Below are 14,424 nucleotides of genomic sequence, written 5' to 3' on the forward strand. Positions count from 1 at the left end.
CAGAACTAAGAGGAGTTCGAGATGCCGTCTTGTGCTGCTATTAATTGCACAAATCGTGATACTCGTGAAAATCGTGAGAAGGGACTTACATTTGACAGGTAGGTAAATGCTTATAAATAATAAAAATAGAAAAAAAAATAGATACTTTAAATCTGTAAGCATCTTTTCATCTACGTAGTTGTAAATGAGCCCTTATTCTCCTTTAGATTTCCACACTGCAATGCTCAACTTCTAAAGCAATGGGTAGTAAATATGCGGAGAGACAGGTGGATTCCTGCAGCCAGATCGCAACTCTGTTGTAGTCATATCACCGAGCAGAACTTCGACAGGACCGGCCAGAATTCAATTGAAACAGAGTAAATTTACTAGACCCAAATGTCAAAATGTCCCTCTAGTTTAAGGTTTTTCCTACCTCTATGGTGTGAAATTACAATGCATAACAACTCAATTTCAGTGTTCACAAGGTATTTGTTATGAAAAGGATCTACGTAGTGTCAAAGTTAAATGCAACGCATACCTTTAGAAGATGATCAGGAAAGTCAAATATTGTTGGAACTGCATTTAGTCGTAAGCTAGCAGTCTGGCCGGTCCTGTCGAAGTTCTCCTCGGTGATATGACTACAACAGAGTTGCGATCAGGAGTTCACGTTTCTCTGCATATTTACTACCCATTGCTTTAGAAGTTGAGCATTGCAGTGTGGAAATCTAAAGGAGAATAAGGGGTCATTTTCAACTACTTAGATGAAAAGATGCTTACAGATATAAAGTATCTATTTTTGTAACTATTTTGATTATTTATAAGCATTTACCTACCTGTGAAATGTAAGTCCCTTCTCGCGAGTATCACGATTTGTGCAATTAATAGCAGCACAAGACGGCATCTCGAACTCCTCTTAGTTCTGAGGCTTCTGGTTTTGGGTGAAACAACATGGCGACTTCTATACTTCCGGTGGCTTCAGGCCTCCAATGCTCAGCAAGCGATCGGGGCCATTCCAGTAGTAGAGTTCAGTGCTCTCAACAGAGTGAACAATAGACTCGTACACTTTTAAAACAAGCTAATTAGCACAGCTACTGTGTGCACCGTGGATGTTAGCGATGCGTTCAAGTGAGCGCCGACTGTAGGGCTTTTGCCCTTCCAACTGAAACAGTGAAATAAACCACCCCAATACACATGCAAGTGTAGTTCAAGCCCGCACATCATCCTTGGGCAGGTCTGTGTGGAGTTTGCACGTTCTCCCCGTGCGTGCGTGGCATGCACGTTAGGCTAATTGGAGACTCTCAATTGTCCGTAGGCTTCTGTAGGAGCGAAAGTGAGCGTGATTGGCTTATGTCTATACAGTATGTGTCTTGTGATTGGCTGGCGACCAGTCCACTAAAGTTACAAAATATAATAGAATAATTAAAAATGGGCATAAAACTATTAAATAAAAGCCAAGCAGTCACTGACACAAACAAAATAATACCACAACAATTAAAAAAAACTTTAGTTTCACTTGTCATTCTAGTTTTTACCACATGAGGTCGCACAACTTGCTCAACCAAAGCTTCGACTTCTGCATTTATTTATAGGACACTCTTGGAAATACTTAAAAGAAATCATCTTCATACCCAGAAAACATTACAAGACTTTCGTCACTTTTTCAGAATTCCCCTCATATTTCGTATGGTATAATTGTATGTAACAGTAACAGTGTACTATGCTTTTGATATATTTCAATACATGTGATTATAATGAAGTTGTGAGACACTTACTGTATATGTAACCCAGCTGTGTTTTTGTGTGATTTAAAAGAAATGTTATCTTTCTATATGTAATGTTCCGGGATTAATGCCACTGTCTATTATTATTATTTAAGTAATGTGCTACTAAATTTTATACATTTGTTGTTTTATTATAATTGTAAGTGATTCTCTTTATAAGAAATGGACATCTTTACGACAGTCTTACGACAGTTGTTAATTGGTTACCATGGTGCCCTAGTGAGCGCTGTAGGCCCGCACATGGTCAAAGTGTGTAGGAGAGCCACCTGTGTGTGCCAGGCCTGTCTGCTCAATCCATCACTGCATGACATTATGCTGTTTTCCTGATAGCGATTTGGATGTGAGAGACTGTCGCTGTTCCTTGTTGGCCATAGTGGAGGAAGAGGACACCATCTACCTCCTCGTCATCGTCATCGTCAACATCCTGCCGCTGCTGGAGCATCCCAGGCACCACAGCACACACTCACTCCCTCATACACCGCCCATACTTACACGTATAGCGCTCTATAGACTCTTTATTTTTGTATGCTGGCCAGCAAATCTTAAATTGTGCTCAGGACAGTTTAAGGGACATTCAACATTGTATATAGATATATTTTTTTTTTTCGTTTGTGTGTTATTTTGAGGTGTTTTGTCCATTCATGTTGTTATGTTCGATGCATTTCAGTCCAGCAAATAATTAAACCTGGATTGATAGTAAACTGCTATCAGGACTCTCTTTTAATTACTCATTGGTTACATCCAAAGTAGTAAGAAAAAAAATTGGCGCCCGAACAGGGACTTGAAGTGCATCTCAAACCGCAAAGCACTTAAAAGGTCAAACATTAGAACATATATATTACTCGCAAACTAAAGTAAAATATGGAGTTTTGTGAAAGGCATGGATTTGATCCAGAGTACACTGTACTTCTCAGAGGTGTTTCACCTAATGTGCAGCTAGCAGAAGTTGAAAGGGTTTTTGCTGCACAAGATGATGTTGTCAAAGTGCAGCATATTAGCAATCTTTCCAGGGTCATGCTATGCCAGTTTCGTGACGATATAACTCCAATGCTATTAGACAAAGAGTATCAGGTTGAGGATTCATGTTGGGAGGTTATTCAGGTAGATAAATACTGTCCACCCAAGTCTTCAAGTGAGCCACTCAGAGAGGATGTAGTGCCCCTTGCTCGTGTCACAGGTGACCTAACCGCTAGTTTTAGTGAGCAAGTCAATGAGTTGGCCCTAGCATACAATATGAATCCCACTACTCTACGTCATGTAGCGATGAAACATATCAGGCGTGAAGATGATGGGGAAAAGGGGCCGACAACTTCAACCCCGGCTGCTGCCTTTGAAACACATACCGCACCCAATCTAAGGCTCGCTGTCCCACACCATGCTACTCCGCCGTCAAGTGCTACACAGGCCCCTGATGACACCTTGCTGATCAACCCACTGCCCACAGATGTCACGAGAGTGATTGTGGAACATATTGTGAAACATGATCGAGTGGTGTCTTTTCCTGCTCCCAGAGAGTCACGCCTATTTTCTGGAAACTCTCCCAAACCTTCTACAGAGGTAGACTATGGCATATGGAGGCTTCGAGCTAAGCAGGCACTAGACGACTCTCGTCTGTCAGAGGCACAGCAGCGTCGTATGTAACTCGACAGCTTGCTGACCCCTGCCTTAAACGTAGCTCTCTCCATTGGAGCACAAGCATCACCCAGTGCTTACCTCCTTGAACTAGACAAGGCTGATGGTAATGTTACAGGAGGAGAGGAGCTGTATATTCACTTCCTAGAGACTCACCAGAACAGTGGAGAGACAGCATCTGACTACCTGCGGCGACTCCAAACCCTTTTGCAGGAAGTTGTAGAAAGTAGTGGTGTGGCTAAACAAGATGCTGACTTGCAGCTGTTGAAGCAGTTTCGCAGAGGGTGCTGGGATGACTTTTTATTTGCCACCCAGCATTTGAATAACCTCGCCACTCGGACTCTTTCCTTCTCCGAGTTACTGTTCAAAATTAGGACTTGTGAAAAAGAAAGTCAGTTAAAGGAAATGAGGAAAAAGCGACACGTGGGCGGTGTTTCAAACAAAGTTTATACTGAAGCACATTTAGCTCCTGACGAGTCAACGTCTCTTTCCCGCAACCAACACCCAAGGCTGGATGCTCTTGACACGAAGCGGCTTAAGGAGAGGATCAGTCAGTTGGAGGAGGAGCTTCGGAAAAATGCATGTCCACCGAACGAACAAGCCTTTAGAAATGACCGTCCTGCGAGAAAGCTCCCCCCTCGGGCTAAAAACAACACCACAGCTGCAACAGTCTTGAATGTTCCCACCCAGAGTTTCACAAAGTTTAGAAATTTTTGCTACAATTGTGGCGAAGACTCACATATGCTGCCACAGTGCGCAAGCCCAGCAAATGCAGTGCTGGTGCAAAAGAAACTTTGTGAGAGACACCAAGTCAGACAGGACAGACGTTCAGTAACCCCTCAACAAGCAAAATCTTTAAACCAGGAGGAGCTGGAGCTCATTGCCATACAAGCTCCCATCTTTTGAGTCAGCGTATGCGTAATTCTTCAAATGAGCGCCAAATCTTTGATGTCCCAGAAGGCCTTGTGGGAGAGCCTTGTGATAGTGAAGCATGGCTGGATGGAGTCAAATGCAATTGCATTGTTGATTCAGTATAGAGGAAACATTCACCTTGCTGTCAGGCTCTAAATGGTTCACTGTACTTGACCTGAAGAGCGGGTATTACCAGCTTGATGTTGAGCCAGCTGACCGACCAAAGACAGCATTCACCACACCTTTTGGTACGTGGCAGTTTGGTAGGATGCCACAAGGCTTCACCAACTCTCCAGCCACCTTCCAGCGAACCATGGAGAAGGTGATGGAAGGAATTAATCTCCAAGAAGTGGTTGCTTTTCTTGATGACCTCATAATATTCTCAAGCTCCCTTGAAGAACGTGAGGAGAGATTGATGAAGGTTCTCAAGTTGTTACATAAGTTACATAAGTTACATATATCCGTGTGATATGCTTTCTTTACACTGTTCTCTTTACTTGTCTTGCTGCTGTAACAAGTAAATTTCCCCGCTGTGGGATAAATAAAGTACATACAATACAATACAATACAATGAATGTTTGTGTTTGAGCCTTTTTCCCCCTGTTGTTTACAAAAGCAGCAAAAGTGACAAACGTGAGAAAGAATGGATGCGTGTTGTTTGTGTTTTTTGCACTGCAATGAGTGATGCGAGTGTTGTGTTTTACCGTACATCACATCTTAGTAAACAGCCGCTGTATGTGTGTGCCACTTTACACACAATGTAGACCCTGTGCCTGCGCTTTGCTCTGAGGTGTGTATTGCATTGCCAGAGTGTGTGTTTGCGTGTGTGTGTGCAGGTGCATGTAGTGCCAGCGTGAGGTTGCGGTGAATGGAAAGTTTGAGTGTGCGTGTTTGTGCGTCATTTCTCAGCACTGCAAGCAACAGCGAGAGACCACATCCTCGCTCCTTCTATGACCTTCCACTCGCTCAACAACAACTCTGACTCGACTTCATTTGTTATCTGAACATGCTCAGTAACAAAGGTACAGTAATACAAACAAAATAAAGTGATATGTTTAAATGGGAAAATTAAATGAAAATGCATTCCAACATATTCAACTAAAATATGTTAGTTTTTTTTTTAGGTTTTATACTTGAATATAATTGAAATTGAAACACATAACTTGTAAATAACAACCAGTACTGTAATTAAAATGAAAAAAATAAGTGTAAATGCCATTTTGATAAATAAATGAAACACATACCAAATTAATAAAAGCTACATATTACAAAATACAGTACCTTATTTAAAATATGTTATTATACACTGATTAAGTAACTTTCAGCTAAATTTAATATATATATATATATAAACATAGGAATATGTTCAAAAACGTGAGCAAAAAAAGAAATGAAACGACATCCTATGACCTTCTGTGACTTGCGTAGCAACACAACAGCAACTTTGACGACTTCATTTTCAACGTTTCTTGAATGTGCGAAAGAACAAAACTAAAGCGATCCCTCAAAACTAAAGTGTTATCTTTAAATGGAAGCAAAATAAAATAAAAATACAATGTAATACAAATACATTAAAATGCGATATATATATATATATATATATATATCTATATATATATATATAATAGTATATTCACATTCAAATATTTCATGGAAATTTAAGTTACTGTTTGAAAGTGAGCAGAAATACTGTGTGCATACATTTGTAAAATAAATAAATAAATCGAATAATAACAATAATCAAAATAAGAAAAAAAATTAAATAAATAACATATTAAATAAATTAAAATTGAAGTTAAATCTTAGCACAGGAATATGTTTGTAAGTGTGCAGAAGTGCAAAGTAGAACTGACATACAAATAAACCTGACTAAATTACATACAAATACATATACATACATGGTATACAGGTATATAGCCTGTATATCCTCATTAGGATCGCGGGGGCATGCTGGAGCCTATCCCAGCTGTTCTTTGGGCGAGAGGCGGGGTACACCCTGGACTGGACTGGTCGCCAGCCAATGGCATATAGACAAACAAGCATTCACACCTATGGACAATTTAGAGTAACCAAGTAACCTAACATGCATGTTTTTGGAATGTGGGAGGAAACCGGAGTACCCGGAGAAAACCCACACACGCACGGGGAGAACATGCAAACTCCACACAGAGATGCCCAAGGGAGAATCGAACCCAGGTCTTCCCGATCTCCAGACTGTTCCTGTGTTGGCCAACGTGCTAACCACTAGACCACCGTGCGGGCCTGTATACATATAAATGTATAATTTATAATTTGCCACATAATTTGATAGAAATGAAAATGATCACCCTATAGAGGGGGGGAATCAAAGACACCCCAGGGCATCAATGTGCTCCTGGACAGTCTGAGGAGCAACCTGGAGGTGCCGGATGGACCTAAACATAATGTCCCAGAGGTGTTCTATTGGGTTTAGGTCAGGTGAACGTGGGGGCCAGTCAATGGTATCAATTCCTTCATCCTCCAGGAACTACCTGCATACACTAGCCACATGAGGTCGGGCATTGTCGTGGACCAGGAGGAACCCAGGTCCCACTGCACCAGCGTAGGTTATGACAATGGGTCCAAGGATTTTATCTCGATACCTAATAGCAGTCAGGGTGCCATTATCTAACCTGTAGAGGTCTGTGCGTCCTTCCAGGGATATGCCTCCCCAGACCATTACGGACCCACCACCAAACCGGTCATGCTGAATGATGTTGCAGGCAGCATAACGTTCTCCACGGCATCTCCAGACCCTTTCACGTCTGTCGCATGTGCTCAGGTTGAACTTGCTCTCATCAGTGAAGAGCACAGGACACCAGTGGTGTAGTTGCCAATTCTGGTGGTCTATGGCAAATGCCAATCGAGCTCTACGGTGCTGGGCAGGGAGCAAAGGGCCCACTACAGGACGTCGGGCCCTCAGGCCACCCTCATGGAGCCTGCTTCTGATTGTTTGGTCACAAACATTCACACCAGTGGCCTGCTGGAGGTCATTTTGTAGGGCTCTGGCAGTGCTCATCCTGTTCCTCCTTGCACAAAGGAGCAGATACCGATCCTGCTGAGGGTTGAAGGACCTTCTACGGCCCTGTCCAGCTCTCCTGGAGTAACTACCTGTCTCCTGGAATCTCCTCCATGCGTCCAGGTACCTCAGTGATGCCCTGGTCCAGATCTGGGAGGAGATCCCCCAGGACACCATCCGTAGTCTCATTAGGAGCATGCCCCGACGTTGTCAGGCATGTGTACAAGCACGTGGGGGCCACACAAACTACTGAGAATCATTTTGAGTTGCTACAATGACATTTTAGCAAAATGGACCAGTGTGCTGCATCATTTTTCCAGTTTCATTTTTGGGGTGTCTTTGATTTCCCCCCTCTATTGGGTGATCATTTTCATTTCTATCAAAGTATGTGGCATCATTTTGTTACTAATACATCACCTACTTATTATCAGGAAAGATATTCAAGACCATTTTCCCCCAGTTTAGATCTGATGTGTTTTCCAAGTGTTCCTTTAATTTTTTTGAGCAGTGTATATACAGTATATATATATATATGTATATATATACTGTATATATATATATATATACACACACACACACACACACAGTATATGTTATATACTGTAGGTATATCTTTAAAAGGGACCTGAGGGACGCAAGATACTGTATGTTATTTTAATATTTTTTTTTTAAATGATGCGAAAGATTTAAAATACACAATAGCACATAATATACAATTATATTGAAGTTAAACAGAAACACAGGAAGATGTTTGCAAAGGAGCAGCGCATCAGGATGATTGTTAAATCTGTTATCGTATATCATTTTTGTATCTGTATACTGTATGTTCCCATGCACTAAGGTAAAGACTAAAGATAAAGACCTGTTTTCTGGTTCGATCTGCCATCTAGCAGATCTACTCTGGAAACTCTACTGCCTACTCTGGAAGATCTACTGCCATCTACTCTCTTTTTTCTATCAAAACCCAAGCCTTCGAGACAGACGGCCGCCCCACGCAGCCTGGGTTCTGTTCAAGGTTTCTGTTCAACCTTGCCTCCGTCGTTAAGGGCTTGCTCATGTGGGGTTTCAGTTGGTTCTCTGTTTTCATTCGTGAGTGCGACCTTCCTGTGTAAAGTGCCATGAGATAACTGTTGTTGTCATTCGGCGCTATATAAAAACACTGAATTGAACTGAATTGAATATGTGAGGCGCAGCAGCAGGTACCTCTTCAGTCCTTTATCTCCATGTCAGGCAGATTATGGCTGTACTGTCTCTTTAAGGCTTCGCGTTTATAAGGTTACACCGACATCCTTCCAAAGCAGGGGTGTCAAACTTGTGCCATGGAGGGCCGAGACACTGCAGTTTTTCGTTGCAGCCCGTCACTAAAGCAGGTGATTTTAACGATCAACACCACCTGCAATTTGAGGTGAGGAGCTCATAAATTAAGTCACCTGCTGGAGAAACTGGTTGGACAGAAAACCTGCAGTGTCTCGGCCCTCCATGGCACGAGTTTGACACCCCTGTTCTAATGTGTGTTCCTCCGGCAAATGAAGTTGAGTTAGAAAAATCATCGTTAAGATTCGCGCAGCGATACTGCACGACGAGGACGTCAAAAGAAAACATTTACACAGCCAGCGGCGTGTAAAACAGTTCCATTGCAGCAGCACAAGGCTTGCTGCAGTACTCTTAAATACTTCCCCAACATGCAACATTATCAATGGCATTCCAGTGGCGTTTCTGTTGAAGCAAACCAAAGCACATAGTTGTTATGATCATCTATTATCCATGATCTATTATCCATTTATTACTACCATTAAGTCTGTTGTATAGTTCTTTACAGTAGGTATAAACCTTGACTACAATTGCACTATATGGCTATATTGCCTTATCACGTTCCGAGATACTTACTATAGGCACACTGGAATACAGGAGGTGAACAAATGCATTGCAACTGATATGAAACGGATGAGGGGTCGGATTAATAAGCTTTGCTTCTTCCTACTGTTGGACATGAAGTGTGGATTGTGTTATATGATGTGCTTTGTGTGCATGTTCAAGATGAACGAAACCACGACCACGGACTTTTATTGAGCAAACGTGCAAAAAAACCCCCAACAAGTTACACAACAGCAACAACAGCGCAATCCAACAGCAAGACGGCCCCTTCGTTAGTCGCTTTTTCCCGAGGGGACCTGCAACAAACAAAACAGGGAATGCGAACATTCCAAAATGAGAGAAGGAAAAATACACGATGCCTCTAAAGTCACACAAAAACTCAAGAGGTTGAACTGTCGTCACGCAATACATCCTCACATCACGCCAGAGTTCAGTTGGGAAACCGTCCGAGGATTAACTTTGCACGTTTTGATTGTTCTTTGGCTTTTTTTTTTTGCGACTAAGACGGATCATGGTTGAGAAGAGAAGAATATAAACAGGAGGTATTCTATTCTGGACTTAAGCAGACTCGCATTCAAAGCAGAAAGACTCGACTTGTACGATGAACACTTTCTACTCTTGTATGTCAGTTGATGTTGGCTTTGATTTATTTGCTTTTTTATTCTTATTTCCCATTTTTTATTTATTTTCTTTATTCGTCTTTTTTATTATTTACCTTTTATTTTGTTTATTATTGATGTATTTTATTTACTTAGTTTATTATTGATTTATTAGACTTTTTCATTGTTATTTACCTTTTCATGCTAACAGCGTTTAACTTCTTTTTACACTTGTATGATAGTTGAGATTGTTCAATTTGATTTATTAGCGTTTTTTATTGTTATTTGCCTTTTGTTTTGTCTTTCATCTATTTATTTTCTTTTTATTGTTATTTACCTTTTAATGCCAGCAGTGGTTAGCTTCTTTTTACACTTGCGTGACAGTAAAGAACGTTAAAACGTGACATAAAAACATCGCCTGTACATTTAATAAAGCTTGTATTGTGAGTTAATGACTGATTAGTAACTTTTTAATATAAATAAAACAAATATAAAGATGCTATTTTGTTCCAACATTTGTGTTCATGTAACGTGTACGTTGTACATTTTATGTGAAGCAAATATTTGATGAAATAGAATATGTTAACAAGTTTCTCCAAAATAAAAGTCCTATTGTTGTTTTTGAAGAGAGATAGGAGGCAGCATTGGGCCCAACCAACCCGAAGCTTCCAGATCAGCAAGACGACGAAGGCGCCGTAGACGCAGCTCTTGGCGATGAGGACGCCGTAGGAGAGTTTGGCGGTCTGCGAGATCTTCAGGAAGTTTTCTGCAGCGGGACGAGAAGGTTTAGAAACCAGCGAACGCTAGCGGGGCGTGGGAAAGCGTTCAAGTGTGTGGACAGACCTCGTGTCACGGCGCCTTCCTGACTCCAGCCTGGAAGCAAGGAGAAGATGTTGATGTGGGGAAGGGAAGACGATTGCTGATGATTGGAAACGGAACCGACCTTCTCCGTTGATGGACGTCTGATAGTCGACTCTTTCGTTCCCGTTGAAAAACTTGACCACGCACGTGAAGTTTCTGTTGGGGTGGAACCACCGTCTGGCTGGGACCCTCAACCTGCTGGTGATGCTGTAGTGGTCCCCGCTCCGCAGGGCCTGGGCGTCTGTGGCCACACCCCCGCTCACCTCGTCATTGTCGACCTTCCACACCACGCTGACGTGGTCCGGATAGAAGCCCGTGGCCACGCACACTAAAGTCTTCTTCTTCTCCGTGGCGTTCTTCTGGTTGGTGCACTCGTGTGGAGAAGGTTTGAGCAAGGTCACTTTCGGTGGCGTGATTTTCAGGTTAGGTTCTTAGGTTCGGAGAAAACACAGAAAGGATTCATCGTAACCTGCAAGCGCTTTGTCGAACATCAGCTTCCCTTCACATTTCTACAAGAGGCAGACAAACTAAACAAACTTATATTTGGCCAAACATCAAAGACAATTTACAGACTTCAACAAAGTAGAAGTAGGACTTTTTGTAACCCGATGTCCTGATTTACCTTTTTTTAAACGACTATTTAGTCTTCCACAATCCTAACGTACATGTTTTCGTAAAAACTGAAGTCAACTTTCAACAAACATAACGTACAATACGTCTTTCTGTAACCCTTGTTCATGATATTCAGTTTTTAACAAACCTCATATACGTGTTTTAGGATAAGCGGCGTAGAAGATGGATGGACAGTGTGATTTACACCATAAATATTAGTCCTACATATATTTGATCTACATATTTAGATTCCTTGGCCATGAAAACATACCATTAGCAATTGGATTCATATTGATATCAATATTAGTTCGGTAGTTATTCACAAAAATTGCATTTTACATAATGGCAGTTTTCTTCTGGATCCAGCGCCATAGCTGTTGAAGATACAACAAATCTGTTGGCGCACTCCAGACTCCATAATGTGTTGCATGTTTATAGCTTCATTTATTGTCTTCCTATGATGAAAACCCCAAAGGTCCCCTATTTTTTCATCTTCTGGATCATAGTTTGTGGAATTATTCATTATCTGGATCGGTCTTTGATATTTCCTGTTGGAAACTTGTCCTGTATTTTTTTTTGTGTGTGGAGTTCTATGGTCCTATCTCGCAATGTTAAAGAACCCTTTCAAACTTTCCTGGATCCAGACGGTGATCCGCATCACCCCAAAAATGTAATCAGTTATCCCATTTTGGACAATTCTTGAAAATTTCATCCAAATTCATTATGAACTTTTCTAAATTTCTTTCTTTTTTAATTTTTTTTTTGAACACACGCCGACAAAAACATAATAACACAAGCTTTTGTTTTCATGTTTTCATAAAAATGGCACCAGTGAACCTATCATGTGTTTTTGTAAACATCAAAGATCATTTCATGGTGTCCAACTAACCTGGTGAAGTGGATTTGGGGCCTGTGTTGATGCTGTGGACATTTAACAAACCTAATGTATGTGTTTTCCAATTCAGTGTTGTCAATGACCCTTTCATGTGCGTTTTTATAAAAATCCAAGACAAGTTAGTCTTTTCTGGACCCACCTAATTCGTTTTCATAACCGTCAAAGGCTATTTACTTTCAAATGAAACTGTTTTCGGAAATATTTTAGCTTTGTTTTAGAGGCTAGACGGATAACTATAGCGAGCGAGCTGCCGCCAGAGAGACACTGGAGCCAGGCAAAATGTGTAAACACAGATGGTAGGAAAAATGGTTATTCATACACGCTGGCAGCGATCGCTTAGACCAGGGGTCACCAACGTTTGTTCTTGTGAGAGCTACTTTTGGAAAGTGAAAATGGCCACGAGCTACTCATTTTTGTAGAAATTATTTTACCTTATTTCAACCCAAACAAATCAAATATGCTTGTTTTACCAAAACATTCACAAAATGCTGGTATCCACAACTCACATTTTATGTTTCAGAATACTTTTTTTCTAGTGTTCTCACATTATTAACTGAAAGCCTGAATGAAAAGCAGGCTTGCGGGCGCCTCATGTGGTCGGTGGGGGGGCTACCTGGTGCCCGCGGGCACCGTGTTGGCGACCCCTGGCTTAGATTGTGACTACACATTTCATAATTTTACTATTTTTCATTCTCACCGTAATAAGGGACGTCCCTGGTCAACTCAATACAGAACACGTACTTTTATCGAGCCGCCCATGCACGAGTAAATGAAAAATTCTCTAGTCTCATATTTTAGTCGCAAAATGCAACCATTTAGTCGCAGTCTGGAGCCCTGCTATGCATCCATTTTGGCTGTATAGTTACATGTGTAGTTTTTTCAGCAGATTTTACAGCAAACAGCACATTTAACAGAGTTGTCTTCCCTAACACTGTCAAAGTAAGTGGGTGGGTATATACTGTATGTAGCGACTCACATTGATGCCATATAAAAAAAAAGAAAGAAAGTGTGACAGTTTGTGCTGGTTTACCACACCTAAACCAAACACAAAGAAGTCAGAGCCAGCATCACAGCTTGCAACGTCTGTGACATTACGTCCTAAAGAAGACGTTGTCTGGCATGCTGAGAATTCCCTTGCAGCTGCAAAGCTCCAAGAGCAGATAAGAGCATCTGATGAAAAAAAAAAAAAGCAATCAACTGGGCTGAGAGCCAAATGTTTCATTGCTGCTTAGGAGGGAAAACTTCAACAAGAAGTATTTCTACTTACACGAGCAGGAACTTTGACAATTAACACGTCCATTCTATCAAATAAAATATATAAAAACCTCCACTTTTATACATCACTTCAAGCAAAAGAGCCGACGGTCGACACTGTTTGGATTTGTGTCGCAGCTTTTCTTACCTAAAATGGTGAGTTTAGTCCCTGCGGCGAAAAAAGCTTTGTTGTAGGAGCACAGAGCCTTGCAGCTGCAACAGAAACCTCTTTTTTCTCTGCTCGCCTCTCTTATCTTTCTGTCTTAGCCCCTTCAAGGCAGCATCCATGCATGCTGCACCCGCCTCCACACCGACAGCTGCTTTACTCATGCAAACATAGCTACAATTTGTCAGGATTTCTCTTTTTCAACAATAATAACATCATAGTAAGCTACATCCTGCCGGAGTGACTTTTCTCATAATAAATCATGTTTCATTCACTTAACATGACGCTACACTTCATTCGCCACTTTAGTTACACATAAAACTACTTCACTTGTAGGCTTCTGAATGGTGTCTTACCAAGAACTGTTAACCTTGTTCCTGCGCCAAAGAAACCTTCAGAAGACCCATAAGAAGCCACAGTGCACTTGTCCCGTACCCCAAACAACTTGGAAAAGCTGGTGCTCATTTTTCCACGCTTTAGTTTGATATAAAACCAGTTGACCTGAAGGATTCTTCTAAATTCCTTACATTGACTTGTTCTGGTGTCTTACCTAGAACTGTTAACCGTGTTCCTGCACCGAAGAAAGCTTCATCGTAGTTACTCACAGTGCTGTTGTCTCGTGCAACAAATAATGCCACTCCTTTTTTTTTTTTTCTTTAACATTAACTCCATTAAAAACAGTTTTTAAGACTCTGGAAGCATCTAAATTCCTTATGTTGATTTATTCTGGTGTCTTACCTAGGACTGTTAATCTTGTTCCTGCACCAAAGAAAGCTTCAGATCCATAACTGGTCACAGTGCAGTTATCCCATGTACCAAAC

The 14,424-nt window shown here is 41.3% G+C and overlaps 1 gene segment (V, D, J or C); it reads right to left on the reverse strand.

The window, feature by feature from the left end:
* Nucleotides 1–8,812: 8,812 nt before the first annotated feature.
* LOC129192616 (T-cell receptor beta-1 chain C region-like) lies at nt 8,813–14,140 on the reverse strand. The segment is given in 5 exon segments: nt 8,813–9,512; nt 10,475–10,581; nt 10,659–10,688; nt 10,759–11,106; nt 13,960–14,140. Coding segments are annotated over 5 exon segments (618 nt in total).
* Between the last annotated feature and the right edge of the window lie 284 nt (nt 14,141–14,424).

This window comes from Dunckerocampus dactyliophorus, chromosome 13 (assembly GCF_027744805.1).
Source record: "Dunckerocampus dactyliophorus isolate RoL2022-P2 chromosome 13, RoL_Ddac_1.1, whole genome shotgun sequence".
NCBI lineage: Eukaryota > Metazoa > Chordata > Actinopteri > Syngnathiformes > Syngnathidae > Dunckerocampus > Dunckerocampus dactyliophorus.